We start from the raw sequence: 21,883 nt of genomic DNA, 5'->3' as shown, positions 1-21,883 counted from the left end.
ATGGTGTCCTAGAATTGTTCAATTCGTTCCATAAAAATATACAGTTCACCATGGAAACGTTTTTGGACACTACAGTTATTAGAACTGGTGAAAATGTGGTTATATTTAATTGATATACTAAACCTACATTTTTAAGATCAGACATAAAATGAATACTGTTTTAGCCATGAAACACAGAATTCTTAATACTTCACATCCGTCTTTTTTACAAGCAAACTTAAATTAAAAATTCTTTTTTAAAAACAATTTTCTGGATAGATTAACAAACTGATTTTTAACGTCTCTTTTGATAGGGATGTTAACTTAAATGTTAACTCGTTCAATAAATTCTAGGTGTTGCAATTTTTATGGAAGTCAGTATAATTGAACATTATCCTTTCAAACTACAATCTCGTTTCTCTACATTAAAGGACAAAATAGATAACGACTACCGATCAGGTGTTGTATATTGTGTACCATGTACTGGCTGTGGTGGATGCTACGTAGGACAAACGAACCAATAGCTGTAGAAACGTTTAGGTAAATACAGGAGTGATATCAGAACGGGCACGAGATGTTGTGCTTTGTCTCAACATTCGATTGACACGAGTCACATTTTTTAATTTGAACAACGTGAAAATTGTGGACAAAGAAATGAACTACCAACGCAGGTTATTTTTGGAAATGTATCATATAACTACCCAAGAAAGAACGGTCAACTTCAGAGCTGACATCCAGTGTCTAAGCAATATTTATTCCTTAATTTTTGAGTTATGTATTTATTTGATTACAACAAAAAAAGAACTAATTATTTTACTTAATTCAGTGGAATCGAAATATTAGCTTTATTTACTTTCAATAATTAACTGTTTAATTTCTGATTTGATTTTGTTTCGCGCATTACTAATGTCTAGTGTAAATTGCTGATTTAGAATACAGCTGTTGTTTTACGCAAGCGCTTAGTTTGAGAACACCACATATTTGTAAGTTGTTGGCCTTGTTCTTGTTGGCAGTTGTTGGTTTGCGTTGGTTAGTCGCACTTGATTTTTGTTTTCTGATGTGGACTCTTCTGTTTTTTTTATTTTGCTTACATTGCTTTATATAAGACTGTAAGTTTTCTTTGATTTTGTAATTTAGATTACTGTTGTTGGTTTTGTTGTAGAGCTGTCAGGCCCTGAGAAAAACGTCAACTAATATATAGAAAGTAGAAATGTATTATAAGATAGATTTTAAAAAAATGGAACCGCTTCCAAGTGAAATTTTACGATTGATTTATTTTAACGATTTTTATTCTTTGCGAATTGTAGTGACTTATAACATCCATATTAATAACAGATATTGCTGAAATCAACATCAACCTCCATGAGGGTGGGTGATGATATGAGGGGGGGGGGTTTAAAAATAGTTCAAGGGGTTGAGGGGGTTGATGTTTACGCTGTTTATAAGTAATTTATACCAATATTATTATCAAACATAATTAATTCAACTTTTAATAAATGAATAAAACGTTTTTTGTCTTTTTATTTCATTCACCCTTTAATATCAAAATAACTTACAAACCTATTATAAATAGTTTGTAAGGAAAAAATTATGTAATGATACTTTGGTGATATTTTATTAATTTTACGTCTAGACCTGGTTTCGGGCCCTGCCCTTCATCAGTAGAAAAGACCCTAAAACGTACAAAAATCTTAAGATGATAACAGTAGATGAAAATTAAAATTAAAATAGTATCAAAATAATGTATATAATAAACTTGAAATTAAAGTTACGTCAATATTAAAAACTTTGTAAAATATACATAACATTCACATTAAGATATTAGTAATCAGAAAATTCTTAAATAATTAACTAAAATGAACTTAATCTTGTCTGGTTTTCAATTTTTACTTTTTTATGTTGTTCATTCTTTAGCTTTGTAAGTTTTCTGCATTTCTTCTAATTGGTGAAAATGGATATAACCTATTACAATTATTATTATAAATAGATTTTAGGCTATCGAACTAAATAGAACAAAATATATTTACACTATCATAAAATAAACATGAATCGAGTATATAACGAAATAAAAGTTTTTTTATTAAATTCATATTGATAATACCACTAATTTTTAAAGTGGTATGTTGTAATCCACCATTTATTTTTGAATTCCATTTTGTATTAATTGAACGTTTACTTGATTAAGAATAAATAATAATTTGAAATGTGAATATTTCCTGTTATTCTAACTTCGTAATTTTTGCAGCAGATAAATATCATGTTACACTTCTCCTTTGTTTCAAATTTTGCTTACATACGTTTATGCATACGGATTTGAAATGCATTTCTGAGAATTTCATTATAAAAGCTTTTTCATTGGTAAAATTGTAAGACCACAAAGTTGCAAAAGTTAAAGAAGGGATTATAGGTACAAACAGGGTAAGAACAAAGAAATGAATTAATTGGTATAACCAAAGCACTTAGGCCCCAGCGGACCCTTTGCACATCTCCATGTCGGCCATGTGTATGTCTATTTTTGTTTTAACGATCTTTTTTTTCCGAATTGTAGTGACTAATAATAATATACATCAGTCTTTTCGATTTACAGACGTCCATATTAATAACAGATATTGCGGAAATCAACATCAACGTCCATGAGGGGGGAATTTTTAAAAAATAGTTCAAGATGCTGAGGGTGTTGACGCTGCATATAAGTAATTTATACCTATAAATATCAAACATAAATAATCCAATTTTTAGTTATTCCCTTAGAATAAATGAATAAAACGTTTTTTGTCTATTTATTTCATTCGCCTTTTAATATCAAAATAACTTACAAATTTATTATAAATAGATTTTACGCTATCATAAACAAAGTAAGTGTTATGTTTAAATTAGGACTAAATATATTTACACTATCATAAAATAAGGTTAGTGATATACATGAATCGAGTAAGCAACGAAATAAAAGTTTTTTTATTAAATTCATATTGATAATACCACTAATTTTTAAAGTATTTTTATAAATACTACAAATATTGTTCCAAAATTTCATGGAGGATACCACATTGATTGGTATCCAATAAACTAGAATTTCATTTCCTTCAACAAAAAATACACCAATTATTGATATTCTCCATGAAGTCATCAAATTCGTCTATTTTTATTACGGTATGGTTAAGTTTTCTTTTATATGGTAAAAACTTAAACCCCGTTCACCATTAAAAAAATTATTCATAGCTATAAAATGGTTATATTCCATTATATACTCGCTGTATACGCCCCCATATAAGATCTTGTAATAAATAGCCCATACGCACAGCTCTTCACGCCTATAGAAAATATCATCGCTATAAAAGTATAAGTAGATTTAGCGAAAAACCGTTCAATACACGTTTAAACCAGATTCTAGTTACTTTTCAAATACCAACCTAATTCTTTTTCCCCCAAATTTAAGTTAGTCACTTTCCCTATCTTTTTACATTGGAACTACAGTTCTATACTAGTAACACAAAATGGGAGAAAGTGTGAAAGGTTAGCAATGAATAGGACTCTTGGATATGTTATTCTAGAAAGAAGTTGAAAGGGTTGTTTTGTGGTCTGAAGAAAGTGAGGGAGCCGATGCTGATTACGGGTTCAGGTCTTTTGGTCGCAGAGCATGTGAGATTTGTGGGAGGTAAGATAGACGGGTCTTGGGGAGCATGGTTATGATCGCAAGCAAGGATTGGAGGTCGAGTGGTAGAATGAAAGGGATAATTGTAGAGAGAATGGTGATACCTACGCTATTGTGTGGAGCCGAAGTGTGGGGTTGTATCATATCTGGTCACCGGAGCCATGTATGGGAAGTGACTGAAGTTAAACGAAGGAGAATGGGAGAGAAGCTGCGTAGGGACTGAATGGTGTTACAACGAGGTGGATGCGATGTGGAGATGGAGAAGGCAAAGGATGTTGTGGAAGTGTATACGGATGAGACAAATGGGAAGGAAAGTGATTTTACAGCAATAGTAGTAATGTCAGTTGAAAATGTGTGATATGAACATAGAGTAAGGATCCTGTAGTACCTGTAGTGAGCCAGTAACGCAAGATGAGCTGGTATCAATAGAATTATTAATGGAATGGGTAAAGAGAAGAGGTGATGATAGGCACCGACATGTTGTGGTCAACGACAACAAAATAGTGGTTGGTTTGGAAGAACACGTGAGGAGAAGGGATGAAGAGAACGGACAATGTCTACAGAAGTACGTGTATAGAAGGGAGGTTGTGAGGGATATCAGTTAAGCATCGAAAAGGAGATGGATAAAATCGGACAAGAGAAGTGTCTGTGTGGAGTGGGCAAGGACTCCTTGCAGCATATTCTGCAAAAGTATATGGATAGCAGAAGAGCTGAGAATAGGGAGAAGGTAAGGAGGAAGAGGAAGAGAAAGGAAGGATGAGCTGGTTAGGATTGCTGATGAATGAGACATGGATGATTGGAACTGGTTAGCTGCTGGTATTGTATTTGATTATTGCGAAGTGTAGGCGACAGCCCTACATTTAGAAGTGGTTGCTTATAGGGTTGCAATAAAGAAAATTTTGCAATAAGGAACTTGCGCTCAATCCTCTGTCTGTTTAATTGTAGGGGAAACATTCTTTGACCAACCATTAGTAAAGGCCTTACCACGATGGAAGCATTACTTAGTTCCTACTGAGCTGGCTAAGCGGTGGAGGATGACCGTCTTCACTGGCTGAAGATTCAGCCTCGCACAGATATCTCACTCTGCACGATTGTGGTAAGCAGACAAGAAAAACTGTACATCAGTTTATTCATAACGTTATATGCGTTATCAGTGATATAGAGGATTTTCCCATATGCACGAAGATGCACTCATTGCATATCATTTTTAACCAGAATATTGAAAGATTTCATATTCGTAAGTAACAAATGATTACAAATAATTTAGATAGCGTACCAAACTCAAATACTGATGCCAATTGATGCCACTTCTATTACAAATAAAACTTGGCGGATTTATGAAAAAGTTAAAAAATTAAAGAACTGCTCTTTATCCTCTTTCAAGTTTGCTTCAAGAAGCAAACTTTAACAGCATAACCATGATTGGTTTGAAAGATTAAAATAAAGACACTCATTACATAGTTTAAAGTTTTATTTTTTGATCCTTTGCATTTAATTAATAAATAAATACATATTTTTGCCTTTGAATATTTTTGTTTAAAATTATGTACCTTAAAAAATTTTAATTGGAGCAACGTAATTATGCATCATTGTATAATTTTTGATTTTCTTTTTCAATGTAAAAACTTCCATCATCAATTTATAACCTTGTAAATCGACGGATAGATGTATATGAAATCGGTGAAATGTCAGTGTTACTGACAGTGAGTTCAAGAAAATTTATATATTGAAAAGTTTGGTCTAAAAGTCAAATGGTTAGAAAATGAGATAAAAGCCTTAATAATAAGCCTTTTAAAAACATTTAACATCAAAATTTAGAAAGTAATTCAAAATGCAAACAGAAAAATGCCTCCTTTAAAGACAATTCCTACAAAATTTCGTGAATTTTCCAATCGGTTCAAAAAGAATAAGAATAAAAATTTGAACATACCAGTTAAGTAAGTAAATCAGCTAATGTAAGATGTCATAAGTAATTTTTTGCCAACATAGGAAGTATTCCACTGGAAATATTAATCGAACAACTAATAAACAAGTTAGATATTTAGTTGTTGATAATGAACTAAAAGAAATTTACGATGTTGCGTAAGTACAAAATATTAATAAGAAATAAATTACTTGTTTAATGCTTCTAGATCAGATACGCTGATAGCCTTAAAAATTACTGAATCGCTGGATTCTATGAGTATTTTTGAGTAAGGATACAACTTTTCGTATTATCATAACCAAATAATCTTCTTATTTTACACTACAATTAATATTTTACTCAAATATTTTATTCGATTTTGATTACATAACATTTTAGACAATTTTAAGAATTGTGGTATCATATAAGAAATTATCAGAATTTTCACAACTAAACTAAATCATGTTTCTATTACAGCGATCTTCCACGTGTGATTGATCTTCAGTGAGTATAATAACTCCTGCATTTTTTATAATGTCTTTAGTCTTTGTTATTGTAGTAAATTTATGAAAGTAAAACACGGAGATGAAATGTAATTTAGTTATTTTAAAACAATACAGCAATTAGTCTTATTCATAAATATCTTAAAATATTTTAGTATAGATGATGAAGATGGGGATAGCAGAAATAAACTGTAAGAATTGTGTAATTAGTTTCTATCTGAACCAATAAAAACTTATTTAACCTTAGAAATTGTTGGTCGAGGTGTTTTGGTGGAATTTGCGATATATTTCGAAGTGTCGAAGATGAAAACGAAGATCCATAACTCTTCTAACAATGACCATGAAAAGAAAAGGAATTATGGCCATTTATGTTAACAAGTGATTTCTAATTTAAAACCTTCCATTCTGTATTTCTGTATTTAAAGTAATTTAATTATATTCCTTTAATTCAAACCAATTACTATTTATATTTACAATCGAAATTAAAGTTTTACAGTTTCAACAAATGTGTGAAGTTGAGATAAAAATGTGTTAAATCTTTTAGGTCAAATAAAAAATTATTAAAAGTAAGGAGTTTAAATAGCTTTTATAGAAGTTGCTTGCCAAAATTGTCAAAACATGTATAATGCAATAAATAAGAACATGTGTAAAGGTGTACAACGTAAACTGTTTCGTCTTTGGGAATACAATAATTGACTTAAACGAACAAAGTTCTCAAAGTTAGGGATCTGGTGAGTTTGCGTTAGTTGCGATAGTTGGATCGACACCGAGTTACCAAAGAGACAGGAAAAGATAGGTAACTGCAATTATTTTTCAACAGTGGTTTAAAAAGTGTTTTGCATATGTTCCAGAGCGTAATATACATACACAAATCATTTCATTAGCATTCATTTTGAACCAACCAGTACAGCGACTCAACGTAAACTGAATTCAGTCAGAATGTGTATGTAAAAGGGAAATGATGAAAATAGGAATTTGAAATGGATAGATAATTTCCCTGAAAAAAGTAAGTCCCTTCAAATCCCTTAACTATTTTAGTGAAAATATGAAACAAACAAGTCAGAAATGTTTTGCTTGTTACCACTGCCCTTTACCTCACTTTATTATAAAAATACGAATTTGTATCTAAAGAACAGTTTAATGAAGCAATCAGTACGTTTTTGAACAATCGGCATGTAAAAAGAAAATCGTTGTGAGCTCGTGAATCATTGAACAATTTAAATTGTCATCGCCACACAAACTGCAACGGACACATAAACAGTACTATTATTGAAAAAAATACTATGCTAAATCGTTTAATTAAAATCGTTGATTTTGAAGAGAAAGTTTGAATTTGATTCAATGGTGGAAATGGTACCAATGGAATCTAGTGCAGACAATATTAATATTGATTACATAAGAAAATTTGCGAGATTACTTTAAAGTTTAACTACTTCAAATTTATTGACATGATAAAAATATCAGTGGCCATGAGTAACTATGGTAACCAATTATTTTAAACAGTTTCCGAAGTGTTAAAACGAGATTTACTACGAGATTTCTCGAAGTCTGGCCCACCAAATGTTTCAGAGGCGGTTCATCAAAACGAGGTTTTGGCTGGACAAGAAAACTCTCATGTTACTGTAAGAGGTATTGGGTCAAATTTGCACATTAGCAAATCAATGATTCACAAAATTTTAAAAACAGCAATATATCATTCCTGTATTTACCACCCATTCACGAGCAATGAATCGTAGTTTTTGCAACAACAATTTTGCAACGATGACGAAGGCTTTGTCAAAAACATAATTTTTTCTAAAGAGGGAACATTTACATTGAGTGGACAAGTAAGTAGACAAAATTGTTGGTATTGGGCTACCCAAAATCCACATTGGCCCAGAAAGTCGCATACCCATTATCCGTAATAAATCAATGTGTAGAGCGAAATAGTACGGGATACTATCCTGGGTCCTTACTTTTTTGAGGAAACCTTAACTGGACAAAGATGTTTAGATTTTTTGATCATTTTTGATCATTTTTTGACCAACTCAATTCTTCCAACGGCAGTTATTCCAACAAGATGGCGCGCCACCACACTTCAATAAGCTTTACTAAATCAGTTTCTGACACTTAGACAATTGTTTAAAATAATTACTCATAGTTACTCATGACTACTGTCATTTGTATCATGTAAACAAATTGGAAGTAGTTAAACTTTAAAGTAATGTTTCTCCCAAATTTTCTTTTGTACCCGATATTAATATTGACTGTACATGATTCAGAAAATAATCCCCTTTCATATTCCGTAATAAAAATAAATCATTCATAACTTATTTAAAAATGACGGAAAAAATTTAAAAACTACACCAACAAATTGTACAAAATTTTAAATCATTAGATCCGTTTCAGGGATTTTTCCATAAACAGTTCATAATGTTTTTATCGCCTACATCCGCTACTTTCCTATATCACTGTATATATGTATATAGGGTGGCCCATTGAAAACGAAGAGCATAACTGCCACGGAAAATTTTATCGAAAAAAACCTGAAACACGTCAAGTTTGTTTCTCAGGGGGACAACTTTTGACGCAAAAATTGTACCCCAAACTTTACCCTCCTCAACGGGGGTGTCATCCTCAAATTTTTTCAAATGGGAAGTTTGGTCAAGCGATACATCATATTATAAGTTTTGTTTTTACTGAGACATCAGTAAAAATTTGTTAGAACAATTTATTTTCGAAATATTCGGCATTAAAAATACACCACCTCTCAATATTCACTAAACATAAAAAGTATTTCTGATAAGAAAGTTAAAAAAGAAACATGTTATTCATTGAGAAAGTAATAAAAAGGTAGGTAATAAAAATTTATTTACAATACGGTGCTCCAAATCATGCCTTTGCGGATTTTGCATTGCACTGTTATCACGCCTGAACAAAGAACGTTTCGATTTTTGTTGTTTAATTAGAATAGATTTTTACATTAATTATGGTGTATACAATTGCCGAAAGAGTTGAAATTGAGAGCCCTTTTCTTTTAATCATGAAAATGTTTATGAAACAGCACGTTTATTCCATAACCTACATCCTAATAGGCGTGTTCGTCATAAGTACATTCTAGACTTGGTACATAAGTTCCGAAAAACTGAAGCTTCCTGAACGTAAATTTTCTGTGATCAATGAACTCACAAACCTAGAAGTAATAGAATAATGTAAATAAAAATCTTAAATACAATGAAAATGTTTGATTTTATTTATATATCGGTGCTACAAATTGTTTCGGAAACCGACAGTTTCCCTCTTCAGGCACCTCTAAAGGAGTATACGAAAAAAGAGAGAGAAACGTAAACTATCTTTTAAGAAAAAAGAATGTGTGGAAAATATAAACTATGAGGAAAACGTAATAATCACAGATTTAGTCGTATTTCCGTGGACTAAAAACATTATTATTAGAAAAGACACGTTACGTATGTCAAATGACGTCACTCACGAGTGACTACACCGATATATAAATAAAATCAAACATTTTATTGTATTTAAGATTTTTATTTACATTATAAAACTTACGATGAACCTGGATTCTACCATTGCTAAATGAAAGTAATAGGGCAAGTTAGTGCAGATTCATCTGTAAGTAAAAGAAAAATAGCTGCAGTTACTAATGTTCCTAAAACAACTATTCAACGAATTCTGCAAAACTTCAAATTCCATCCTTATAAAGTAAACTTAATTCATGAATTGAATGAAGGAGATTATGTCCGGGCGCCTGCAATTTTGCGAAAATATTTCTCAAAAAATAATTGACAACAGGCAATTTCTTCTTAATATTTGTTTTAGTGACGAAAGTTTTTTCTTATTAAATGCTACTGTGAATCATCATAATTGTTGATACTGGTCAGACAAAAACTCTTATGTTTTTCATGAAGCACACATTCAAATTCCACAAAAACTCAATGTTTCGCAGGTATTTTTGGAGATCGCATCATTGGATCAATCGTTATAGACGGCAGTTTGACAAGAGAACGGTAACTTAAAATATTGGAAAACTTGGTGTACTCTACCTTAATTGACATTGTTGAGAACGATGAAAGATACTCGGAACAATATTTATTTTTCTAGAGATGGTGCTCCACCGCATTATGTCGTTGCTGTTAGGGACTTCTTAGATAAAAAGTTTCCTGGTCAATGATGGATAGCTTGAAGAAGTGCTGAAGAATGGCCAGCCAGATCTCCAGACCTCTCCCTTTTAGATTTTTTTAATGGGAGCTTTTAAAATCAAAAGTTTATGCTACCGAGTGCGATTGCGTTGGAAGAGTTACGACAGTGCATTATTGGTGCTATTGAAATGCTGGAAAATGTTAGGCAAAAATTTGAACAAAATTTATAAGTGTATATGGATGTTGGTGGTACTAACTTTGAAGAGAAACAAACTTGTGTTTCACGTTTTTTTCGATAACATCTTCCCCTGGCAGGTCGTTTTCAATAGGCCACCTGTATATTAGAATCGACACAAATTACGCAACTAAATTTGTATCATGTGTGGTGCCTGCTTGTTACTAGGAAGTTCATTTTTAAATGATTTTTTTTATGAGTTATATAAAATAAACTCTTTGGAATTGAAGAAATAACAGTTAACTTTTTATATTTTGTTCTAGTTTAAACAGGTTGTAGATTCTCATAAGAACATGTTTTTTTTCTTAATTTAAAAAAAAACTAGTACATGGTGTCTTTAGGGCTTATTCATATTAGCTTTTAATTTCGTAATGTTTACTCTTCTAAAAAGATATAGTTTCCTTTCATGTTATAGGCTCTTGAGATTCAAATAAAAGATCTTTTTTAAAAAACTTCTTCGAAATATTTTCAAACCCTCTACAACTTTTTATATTTTTATTTTTAAGAAAGTTAATTTATAAAACATTTGCTCATAGAAACCTTATCTATCAACCTCTTCTTATTCCAAATAAAGTGAACTCGATTATCGAACAGAGAACGTAGGTATTTATTTCTTTTGATATCCTTATCGTCCCATTCTTTTAATTCTCACTTATACCAGTAGATAAGAGCTTTTTTTTAAAATAGTTTTTTGTTTATTTAAAAGTTGAATAGAAAGAGAGGGGATTCCTGTAGACTTCCAATAGTTGCTATTCGACTCCGTGATCGTTTACAAGTTGTAACCCGTTATACTTTGCAAGTGGTTGCACATGGTGGTGAGAATTCTTTAAGAAATCTTTAGATATCAAATACATAAGACTGACAAAGGTAAGTAACATTTATGTTTTAAATTGGTTGTTGTGTGCAAGTAAATAAAATGTGGTAAATTTATTAAAGAAATAATAATTTATATATATAAATCTAATGTGGTGAAGTAATTATAGGTTATGTCTCAACTCTTTTATATATTTTCTCTAATCGAAATTTAATTTAGTCTATATAACATAACGAAAATGGAAGATATATCAAGAGAGGAGGAATTATTTGGATCATATTTAATTAGTTTAAAGTAAGTCTATTAATTTACTGTTAAAAATTCTTGTAACTACGCATGCGTAGTACGAATCATCCGTTCTTGATACAGTATACGCATGTGCAAGTTCAGATGGATCACCAACAAAAATTTTTTATATTAAAAAATTGTATATCCTAAATTAAATTTTAGTAAAGGTGGTAAATTGAAAACAGAAATCGAAAAGATTGATAATCTTGGGCAATTACAACCACTTCCTGAAAGAAGATTTAAACTATTTCATGTACCAGACCCAAATTTAATACTCCCAGAACTAGCTGGCGGAAATAATTTTATGTTACCGCATATTTCAGCTAAATTAAAACTTGCGTAAGAAACAGACATCTTTAAAAATTCATTTTAAGTATTAATTTTTAGAAATAAAAAAAATTTTTCTGATGGTTTGGTTGCTAAAAAGAATATTAATCAGGGGGATGTTTTATTGCTTGAAAAAGCCGCGATTCTTCCAAATCATCCTCAATATGAAATACCTGCTAGGGAAGATATTTATCGATGTCATCATTGTTTGAAAGCTATTCAATATTTCGTAACGTAATAATTTTAAAATTCATAATACATCTTTTTAATAATTAATTTTTGTTAAAGTTGCCCTGGTTGCGATGTTATCTTCTTTTGTGGATATAACTGTCGTTATTATTCATGGAACGAATATCATCGTTGGGAATGTTTTGGACTGCAAAGAGGTTTTTTCCCTAAAAACGACATTCATTACGTTGCAATGCGAATGCTTTTCTTTGAGTTGCAATTTGTAGAAGGCGCGATTTCGAAAAATTATTACGAAAAGGAATATAATATTGAACATTTTCAAAATCTTCCTTATAAACTGGATGAAGACAAAAAGAAATTGTTTTCTTTTTTAAAAGTACCAAAGAAAATATTTATTGGTTTTTGTTCCATTTAATTTCTCCTTTTAGAATTGCGTTGAAGTCGTTGTGTACTTATTAGTTCATACCAGCTTTTTTGAGTGGATCGTTCAATTTCCAAAGTACAAAAATAAAGATCAATTCAAATTGTATTCGATTATTGGAGGATCTTTATTAAAGTATTATTATCAATTCCAACAAAATTCGATTCAAATCAAACAAGTTTTATATCATGGAATTCCTGCGCAGAATAGAGCTGAGTTTATTGCCGATGCGATTTTTCTTTCTACACGATATTTTCTTAATGATCCTCATCCAAATACAGATTGGTTGTAAGTTAATTTAATAAAATAATCGAAAACGTATACAAAAATAAATTTTTAAATTATTTTAGCGTTTTAGGTAATTATTTAGTAATAAAAGCGATTAAGGATATTTCTGTTGGTGATAAAATAACTGTTAAATGGAGAACTGACGTAAATGATTGTTGTTGTAAGAAATGTTTTAACGCTGTAAGTAATTTGTACTACTTTTTAATAATATTTTTAAGTTAACATTTTTTGTGTTAGGCCTCTTTGAATGTTTTTAAATGTTTCCATTGTGAAAAAACTGTTAAACCGATTGAAAAAAGTGACTGCGAATTCTATTTAAACCTCAAATATATGGAAAGTATAAGTAATATTGAAAAAAATATAGCGTTTATATGTAACAAATGCAAAAAAATAAGTGCGTTGAGCGAGTATAAAGAAATTTTTGTGTACAGTCAACACAATATAGATGTTTGTAAGTTTTTTAATTTATTACTTAATTCTTCAATTATTTTTCTCAAAAGTATTTAGTATGGTTACATTTTTAAAGAAATAATATGATTGTCAGCCCGATAGCGATGGAGACTTTGCTGAACGTGCTGCCCCTAGATATTTTTATCAGGGAGGTGGCCGTGCTGGCGTTGCTTCGATTGCGATCAGTGGATAATAAGTAGGTTGTAAAAATGGGAATAGTCCGGAACGAACTCTGAAGTTAGGCTGTTCGTAAACAACCCTTCACACCTACTTTCTTAAACAGGCCACACTTTGGCATTGAGACGATTCCCCAGAGCAACTTTAACGCAGGTAAAACGCTGACCATCTACACTGATGGATTAAAGAAGGCTGGAGGCTCCGGAGCAGGAATTTTCTCGCACGATCTCCAGTTGCAACTTTTCATTTAGCTAGGGTCGTACTGCACGATTCCTCAGGCTGAAGTAACTGCTATGAATATAGCAGCTAATGTGATCATCGACTCAAAAAAGTTAGCAGTAACGTTGCAAGCACTGATAGCAGACGGGCTATGCTAGCGCTTAGTAGGCATCGCACTACATCATCGTTAGTGAAGTCCTGTCGGTCACAACGTCACGATAAAGTAGCGGGAAGGACATACCGAAAATAAGGGACACGATCATGGGAACAAGCTGATCAACTCCATTTCTCGTCGAACTTTTTGCGATAGATGGGATGAGACTGCAGTACAAAAAACCTCTGCTCTACCCTGACCGGAAGAGATCAACTCAGCTCCTGGGAAAATCAAAAAGTGACTTGAGGCTCCTCACCCACTTCCTGACCGGATACTGCAGGTTACGTGAGCTTATGTTCTATATGAAGCTGGTGAACACACCCCCAACCTCGCGTATTTAAGGGAATCTATTTTTGGAGTACCATGGTCCCAAATTTCGGACATAAAGAACATACCCTTCTGTTCTATATTAGATCCTTGGGCTGGTTTTCTGAGCCTTGAATGAACTGTAAATTGTAGGGATGTACAAAGGGCCAACTGGGGCCTAAGCTGTTATGATTGTCAGAACTATTTATTATTTTTCTTTTAATTTTTCCAAAGAAGAATCAATTTTAGGAAAGTTACTGTTTTTTGGAACAATCTTTTATAAGCCCAATTATTATTTTACTTAAAGCAATGGCATTTAAGATCATAAAAAAATTCAGCCATGAAATTTCAATCTTAACATCTTGCTTCTTCTAAAATAGGCTAAAGCATGTTCAATTCATATTTTTCTTGTGCGTCCAATAGTTCTTCTGCCGTCAGGTAATATGTCTCTTGGTATCAAGTTTTAGTGTTGTAGGATATTTCACGAACTGTTACTTTTTCACTGTTAGTAAGTAACAGGGTTATAACAAAGTAAACGTTCCTACCGCGACTATTACTAAACTGTTACTCGATCACGACTTTCCATTGGATCGCTGTTCTGTTATTCAATCACAAAGCAATGTTAGAGCAAGTTATGAACGATTGGTAACGGCGTTATGATGGCATTTTTTTATAGTTGCACCGAATACACCAGGTAATGTATTTATTTAAAATGTCATCTGTCTAAGATTCTTCTGAAAACATGCTGTGTAAATTGAACGATATTACGTTTATACTTTGTTATTATTTTCAAATAATACAATTTAAATCTCAGTTTACAGCACTTCACTTCCCTTGAATAGCTGCAAACAAGGGTATAATATTTTAGTAGCAATTGTTTGAAGCCAGAATGGGTAAAGCAAAGACTGCCATAAGCAGCAGAGACTGTATAACAACGGCTATTTTCATCAGATGGCTTGGCCACTTTGCCAAAGGTAGCCGAAAAAGTGGTGCTGATGTTTAATGGAGCGTCATCTAATTGGAATGCCAACATCGCAAGTGCTGCTAATATAACGTTATAGTAAGCGGTCTTCAAACCATTTGAAACCTTTGGGAATGGGAAAAATTCTGTTGTTCTATGATTTGAACAACGCCAGCAACTTGAAGAAGACTGATTTCGGAGAAGTTAGTTAGAAGTTATTCCTGATAAGGCTTTTGCTAATTTAGCTGTATTCCATACAACAAATGAGACACAGTCTTCAGTGTGTGCTACTCCACGAGAAGAAGACTCATATTCTGATTCCAGTGAATCTGAAAACAATTCGACCGTTTCGTCCTTGAAGGAAATAGTACCATTAGAAACACAGAATTCTCATGCACAAGAGACTCCGGAATCAAGTCACTGCAATTTCATCCAGAATGACAACGAGCCAACGTCTGATCACATACAAAACGAAAACGCCCACAGACTAACAAGTTCGTTTTATTTCGAACTAGTTTATAGGTTTCGTGGGCTTCAGGGGTGGCCTTTCGTTTTTCCTCACATTTATCTTTTATTTCTTGGCAGAACCCGGTGTTCTGTTATTATCTCGGTTGCTGTATACTGTGATTCCCTAGTACTTCTGTCGTTGCGTTTTCTATGCTTATTTCTATTTTCTGACAGTTTCTGTTTATATCTTCGACGCTATTAACTGAGTTTCCATAAAGAAGCATTTTGTGAAATATTTTTGTAATTTTTTTTATTTTCGAGAAAATATCTTCTGCGGGTTTTACTTCTTTATCACCTTGTCATTCTTGATTGCAGTTCCACCTCTGGATCTACAGCCGTTTTTCATACTCTTTACTTTCTGGAAAAAGAGTCTAGTTCTGTTGTTTATTCTATTTAACTCTGGTTCTTCGAGAATATTCTCCTCCTTTTTTGGATCTTATTGTTTTTCTTGTATTATTCCTGGAATCTCTGTATTCCTGTGTATTTTGTTCGTTTGGATCTTGCAGCATTAGTAGTCGAGCCTGGCCTCTTAGCTTTAAGATACTCTCGCAGTCATTGTCAAACCATTTTCTCTTTTTTGTATTCTTTCGTTTGCCTACGGTGGTTTGCATACGGTGAGTCATTGAATTTTTTATTGTTTCCCACAACGTTTTGATATGCTACTGATTCCAATGTAGTCTCCAGAGTTGTTCGATATTAAGTTTTTTTTTGTTTTTGAAGCCTTTATGTTCCACCTCGGCAGCTGTTGTTTGAAGTATTGTTCTTTTGCTTTGAGATACTTTCTCTGAATTTACCTCTAACCAGAAAGTGATCACTGTCTGCATCCAGGCCGCGTAAACTTTTATCGTCGATATCAATCTGGTTTCTCGTTATCTCGTCATTCATAACCCAAGTCTACTTATGCATATTTTTATGCTCAAACATCGTTGACTTTTGTGGAGGTTATTTGATGTTGCGAAATCCAATAGTCTAAGTCCGTTATCATTGTAGTGTTCGTGTAGGATATGTTTACCGATTTGCAAACCTCTTCTCTTCCCACATTTCCATTAAAGTCTCCTACTAGGTGTGTTGCATCTTGTTTAGGCAAAGCCACAACAAAAGTCTTTGGTTGGTCAGAGACGACATCTTTAATTACATCATCCTTTTCTTCGTCCAGGCCAATACTGTTCTGTCCCATCTCTCTATTTTTTGTCTTTTTGGGAAATCCCAAGCATAGTGCGTTCCATTGGGGATGTGATCTTAGAGAGATCTTGTTTTTCTGGGCCATTGTCTACGTTTCGTCTGCATAGCATACTACGGTTAATATACAGGTATTGAACACTTTGTTTTTTTAAATAAAGCTCAATTTGCCGAAACTTACCCTTTCGGTTTCTTTCTATTGGTTACTATCTTTTCTCCTAAATATATCTATTCTGATACTTTATTTCGTTTTGACCGACGAATATTCTGGGTTCTTCATTGAACATAACTTCCGTTTTATTTAAATTCATCTTTAATCCCACATTTTTCGACTCATTGCTTAACTCTACAAGCATTTCTTGCTGGTCTTTTATGTCTATCGCAATTATTACTACATTGTCAACGTAACAAAGATATTTAGGTATTTGCCATTCCTTTATGTCTATTCCTGTGTTAGTCCAGTTCAACCATTCAAAAATATCTTCGAGAGTGAATAACTTAGAAGATAGCCTGTCCCTAGAAGTTGATATGTTGCATTTGCTTTATTCGTTATTGTTTGCAATAACCGTTTATCTCTGCTATCGATGCTGTAGTATCATAATGCTCTATGTACAACCCAAGTTTCGATGCTAGTGAAGACCTTTTCGTAACACAAGAATCTCAAGTATATTGGTATTATATTCGTTTGATTTTTCTACTAGTAGCTTCATTGCTGTTGAGAATCCTTTCTTGAATAAAACTGGACGAAGAGTAACCAAACGAGCATGGTTACTCTTCGTCCAGTTTTTTTTATTAGCCGTGTAGTAATTATTTTTGTCAACTGTTTATATCCCTTAGCCTTAAATTACACAATTTTGAGTCCGTTATTAAAACTATTGACACAATTATTATTCACAAAAATCTAAATATTTTTGAGTAAAATCATCTGAGATATCAAGTTTAATCACTAATATAAAAAAATTTAGATTTAGCGACCCACGATGTTGATTATTTGGATCACGCAAAAGCTGAATATGAAAAAATATTTGGAAAGAATCATATTTATTACATAAAATTATACTCTTGGTATTTAGATTACTATTTACGTAACGATAAAGGTGGGATTTTAAATGAATTAATAGAAAATTTGCTAAATTATTAATTTGAGTTATTTATTTTTTAGATATGCCTAAGTTTATTGCGAAAGCCAGTGAGATAATGTGTTTAATAGAAGTTCATTATGGGAAACTTTCACAAGCTTATGTGCGTTCACTAATATTTCTAATATTCAGATTTATTACCTATCTTAGATCTACAAGCGAACAGTAAGTAACGTTTTTGTTTAAATATAAATTAATAAGGAGGAATATCGAACCATTGATATCGCTTTTCTTGAGTTGTATCCAATTCATATTCTACACATTTACTAGCTCTGCAAAAAAAAAAAATTACAAAAAAGTATTTTTATATAAATAGGTACTTACGGCACGTAAATGTATCGTTTACAATTTACAATTGGATATTCCTTTTTAAAACATTTTGTACTTAAAACATTAAAGAATAATATCCCTACTTGCGTCGACACTGGACTGTTAACACTTAATAAACATTTATGGAATTCTTCGTCGCAATCACAACTTAATCTAGAAAATATAATAAAAATTATGTACTTTTTTAATTTTAGTAAGCATACTGTTATTGCTTATTGTAAATCGTTAGTTAAAGATGTTGAAAACGTAGCGGAATTTTATCAAATGTTTGGTGCAATGGATCCTATTATAAAGCTAATTTTGTTCCATCAAGGTGTTAAAAATGATTTGATTATTTATAAGTCAAATAAGGTGGGTTTGACAATTGTTTTATGTTATTATAAGTCAATATTAATTATAATGTTTTAGAAAAACGAGGAGAAGAAAGTTCTTAAATGATATTTTTCTTTTCCATACGATATTACGTTTTCTTTTCTTTACCAAAGAAGATATTTTTAGTTATTTGAAATAATCCGTATCTCAATACCTGTTATGTTTCTCAGTTTAAATAAACTACTTCTCATTGTTTGATAATATTTTAGTATTTTTTACCTGCTATAAAAACTAGGATTTGTCAAATTATATTTTGTTTGGTGTGCTCCTATGTATTCACTACAAGAATCGTGGGATCTACAACATTTATCGGTATCTCTAAATTCACCTAAATCGTCGTAATTTTCGGCAATGTTACCAGCACCACACCATTTAGTACCTAAATCCAACGTTATTATGATACATCTCTCATAATATATTACTATTTAACAATATTTTACCTGGAAAGATCAAAAACCAATTTGGCATTCGAACCATTTCCGTCCTACCAAAATCAATTTCGGTTTGATACAACTCATTTAATGTCACATTATTATCCCAAACGATTTCAAACGAAGCCGAATATCGAATCGCGGCGATTACAAAAACAATTAATATTTTCATTTTAAATTATTATACTTTTTGAAATACCGCTTTCAATACTAGTTATGTTCTTTTCAAATGTGACGTGTTTTATAGAAAATCGAATAATGATAATACACAAAAAAGTGCTAACAGATAACATGATTAACTAATCAATACAGGATAATTAAATGCAACGGAATTTACTTATGTAAATTTTTAATGTTTAAAGGTTCTTATCGTAAACACCTTGTTTCATAATTTATTTCTATTAAATATCTTCATTTCCAGTTAGTTATCGAGCAAAAACGTAATTGTACATGGTGATTGAATTGTAGTTCAAGAAACATAAAGTATGAATATTAACTATTTGAAGTGGTACAATGAGGTGCGAACTGTTATGTTATTGGAATTGCATGTTTTAAGATATCACATTTAGTGCTGTTGTATGAGTGGTAGGGTTTTAAAGTTCACAAATTTGTATGTAAAGAAATTACACATGAATACGATAATTATTGAAAGCATCAAGTGTGAAAGAACTCGTCATAAATGTATCGATGTGTAAGATAGTCAAGAGATGTAATCTGATTCCGACAGACATTCCGATTGCCGATAAACAGGGAATGTGGTTTATGCATGACAGTGTCCCTTCTCACTTTTCTCATCTTGCTACTGATTATTTAAACAGAGCATATGATAACTGATGGATTGGTTGAAATGGATCTGTGAAATGGCAACCACGGTCTTCTGATTTAACACCGTTAGATTATTTTGTGTGGGGCTGGATGAAATCTATGGTTTACTCTACGTCTATCGGCACCTAAGAAATCGCATCGTGGAAGCCTCAGTAATTATTAATGGCCGTGCTAATGCTATAAGACTTGCCAGAGAAGCATGGATTCATCGTGCTCAATGTTGCATTCAATAAAACGGGAACCATTTTGAACATTTACTCTGACCGCTTCATTGACAAATTAAAATTTTTCATTTTCAATATTCGGTAATAAATTAGTTTGAGACATATGTTTATATGAACTTTTTTGTTTATTTTGTGCTGAAGAATACATCCATTAAATAGTGCCATTACAGATGAAGTACATTCGTGCAATTCTGAAACAACCTGTATAATGTAGTTCCCAAGTTTATCTGGCAAATATTTAGCCGACCCTAAATAGTAAAAACCAACGGTAGAAACTCTGGTCCAAGTAAACGGTTTCCCAAACCACTGAGAAAAACATTCAAAGAAAACCGATGATGATGTCTCAACTCGACAAAGGCATGAGTTTTTCATAGGCCCAATTGTGGGACAATAATCTCGTTGTTTTTAATATCACTTCATATGTAAATAAAATGTTAGTAAAAGAATTGGATATTCTACAACTTTGTTTAGTATTAATATGGAGAATGCGAGCTAGAATCATGGGGTTATAAGAGTTTGCACTTGCCCACTTTTGTAGAACCGCTATTAGGCATTTCTAGGTATTTCTCTACTTCATCTTATTTGCCTCTTTCTGTCTCTTCTGATATTAAGATTTCTCTCGCTAGTTTTTGTTTGTCGTCGTGCAGTTGTTATCAGTTAAATTATAATCCTTTTTTGATTAAGATGGTGTACAAAGTAATGTTTTTAATTTGTTTTCTATAAAAGGTGGATTGCTTTAACGTCGTATTTGTATTCGTATCAATGGTTAACAAAAGTTACAGCCCCATCTGGTTACGGTCAATATGGAAATCTAACAAAGCCAGGAATTTTGCCATTCAATAGATTTCCTTTTGGGGATGATGATTTTGCACCTATAGAAATTTTCAATGAGAGTTAAAAAGAAGAATTTAAAATAATAGAAAGTAATTAGAGAAACAGTAAGTAGATTTTGTGGAGCTGGAAAGAAGTCAAAATGTTCAAGTTATTGACCTCTCATCAAATGGATATTGCTGCATCTCCTTATAGTGTTAATGTTATTCCACCTCTCAATGTTTCACTACTTGCCAGTGCTGGTCCGTCAGGCCTTCAGACTAATCATGACATAATGTCTCCAGACATCTGAAAGAAAAAGGAGAAATCCAGGGTTTATCTAATATAAACTAAACGAAGAAAAGGAAAGAAAACGACAATTTAAATTGATGAAGCAAAAGCAGACGAATTGAAAACGGCCAAGAATTTATTAGGACTTACAGAAGCTAAGAAACCTAAAAAGAAAAAGAATTGTTCTCGTTTGAAGCTAATGTCAGATTCTGATTCAAGTGAAAATAAGTTGAAATTAACTGATAACGACGATGATGAAGAATCTGATGCAAGAGGTGGAGACAATCTGAGAGTTTGATATTCCTAATCCTGAAAATATAAATATTGGCGATTTCCTTCTTATCACATATAAAAAGAAGAAATCTGTAGTTCGTTATGTGGCAAAAGTTATTTCTAAATACTATTTGACTGAGTGACGCAAAGTTTATAAACTTAACGGCATTACTACAAAATGATTCGCTTCTATTGAAAAGCGAAACATTTAATTCAAAACAACTAAGAAATGGTATTTACATAAAGATTATTTCCAACTGAAGTGAACAGAAGTACATATATTTTGTTAATTTTTATATTATTTTGTGAAATAATTTGTAATTTTTATGTGCTTGATCCGTTTCTGGTTCGTTATAAAAGCCGTTTCTTTTAATAAGTACATAGAAGAACATCATTTTTAAATGCCTCATCAATCTTAACAGTCTGGTCCGTATTTTACCATCTATGTCTTCTAGTGCTAATAAATCTTCATTTTCAAGCAAGTTACGTATTTTCGTGTT

The 21,883-nt window shown here is 32.0% G+C and overlaps 2 protein-coding genes across 3 annotated transcripts; both read left to right on the top strand.

The window, feature by feature from the left end:
• The first annotated feature begins 5,310 nt into the window (after positions 1-5,310).
• Positions 5,311-6,494, top strand: LOC111413555 (uncharacterized). 2 transcript variants are annotated; one of them, XM_023044579.2, is made up of 7 exons: positions 5,311-5,568; positions 5,621-5,713; positions 5,764-5,823; positions 6,012-6,038; positions 6,094-6,126; positions 6,193-6,228; positions 6,285-6,494. In XM_023044579.2, exons 1-7 carry the CDS (start codon positions 5,477-5,479, stop codon positions 6,358-6,360), a joined length of 417 nt encoding a protein of 138 aa, XP_022900347.1. In that variant the 5' UTR covers positions 5,311-5,476; the 3' UTR covers positions 6,361-6,494. The 2 variants fall into 2 exon arrangements, with proteins under 2 accessions (XP_022900347.1, XP_022900356.1); XM_023044588.2 differs by lacking the exon at positions 5,764-5,823 and having other exon boundaries at positions 5,389-5,568.
• A 4,709-nt stretch (positions 6,495-11,203) lies between these two features.
• LOC111413502 (uncharacterized) lies at positions 11,204-18,595 on the top strand. Its single transcript, XM_071195529.1, has 12 exons — positions 11,204-11,275; positions 11,442-11,516; positions 11,673-11,849; positions 11,898-12,071; positions 12,126-12,402; positions 12,455-12,735; positions 12,798-12,915; positions 12,973-13,186; positions 17,654-17,785; positions 17,851-17,992; positions 18,352-18,508; positions 18,566-18,595. The coding sequence occupies exons 2-12, from the start codon at positions 11,461-11,463 to the stop codon at positions 18,593-18,595; spliced, it is 1,758 nt and encodes a 585-aa protein (XP_071051630.1). The 5' UTR covers positions 11,204-11,275; positions 11,442-11,460.
• Positions 18,596-21,883: the final 3,288 nt, after the last annotated feature.

This window comes from Onthophagus taurus, chromosome 1 (genome assembly GCF_036711975.1).
Source record: "Onthophagus taurus isolate NC chromosome 1, IU_Otau_3.0, whole genome shotgun sequence".
Lineage (NCBI taxonomy): Eukaryota > Metazoa > Arthropoda > Insecta > Coleoptera > Scarabaeidae > Onthophagus > Onthophagus taurus.
Note: the sequence above shows the minus strand (reverse complement) of the source record. Positions and strands in the feature narration are given on the sequence as shown.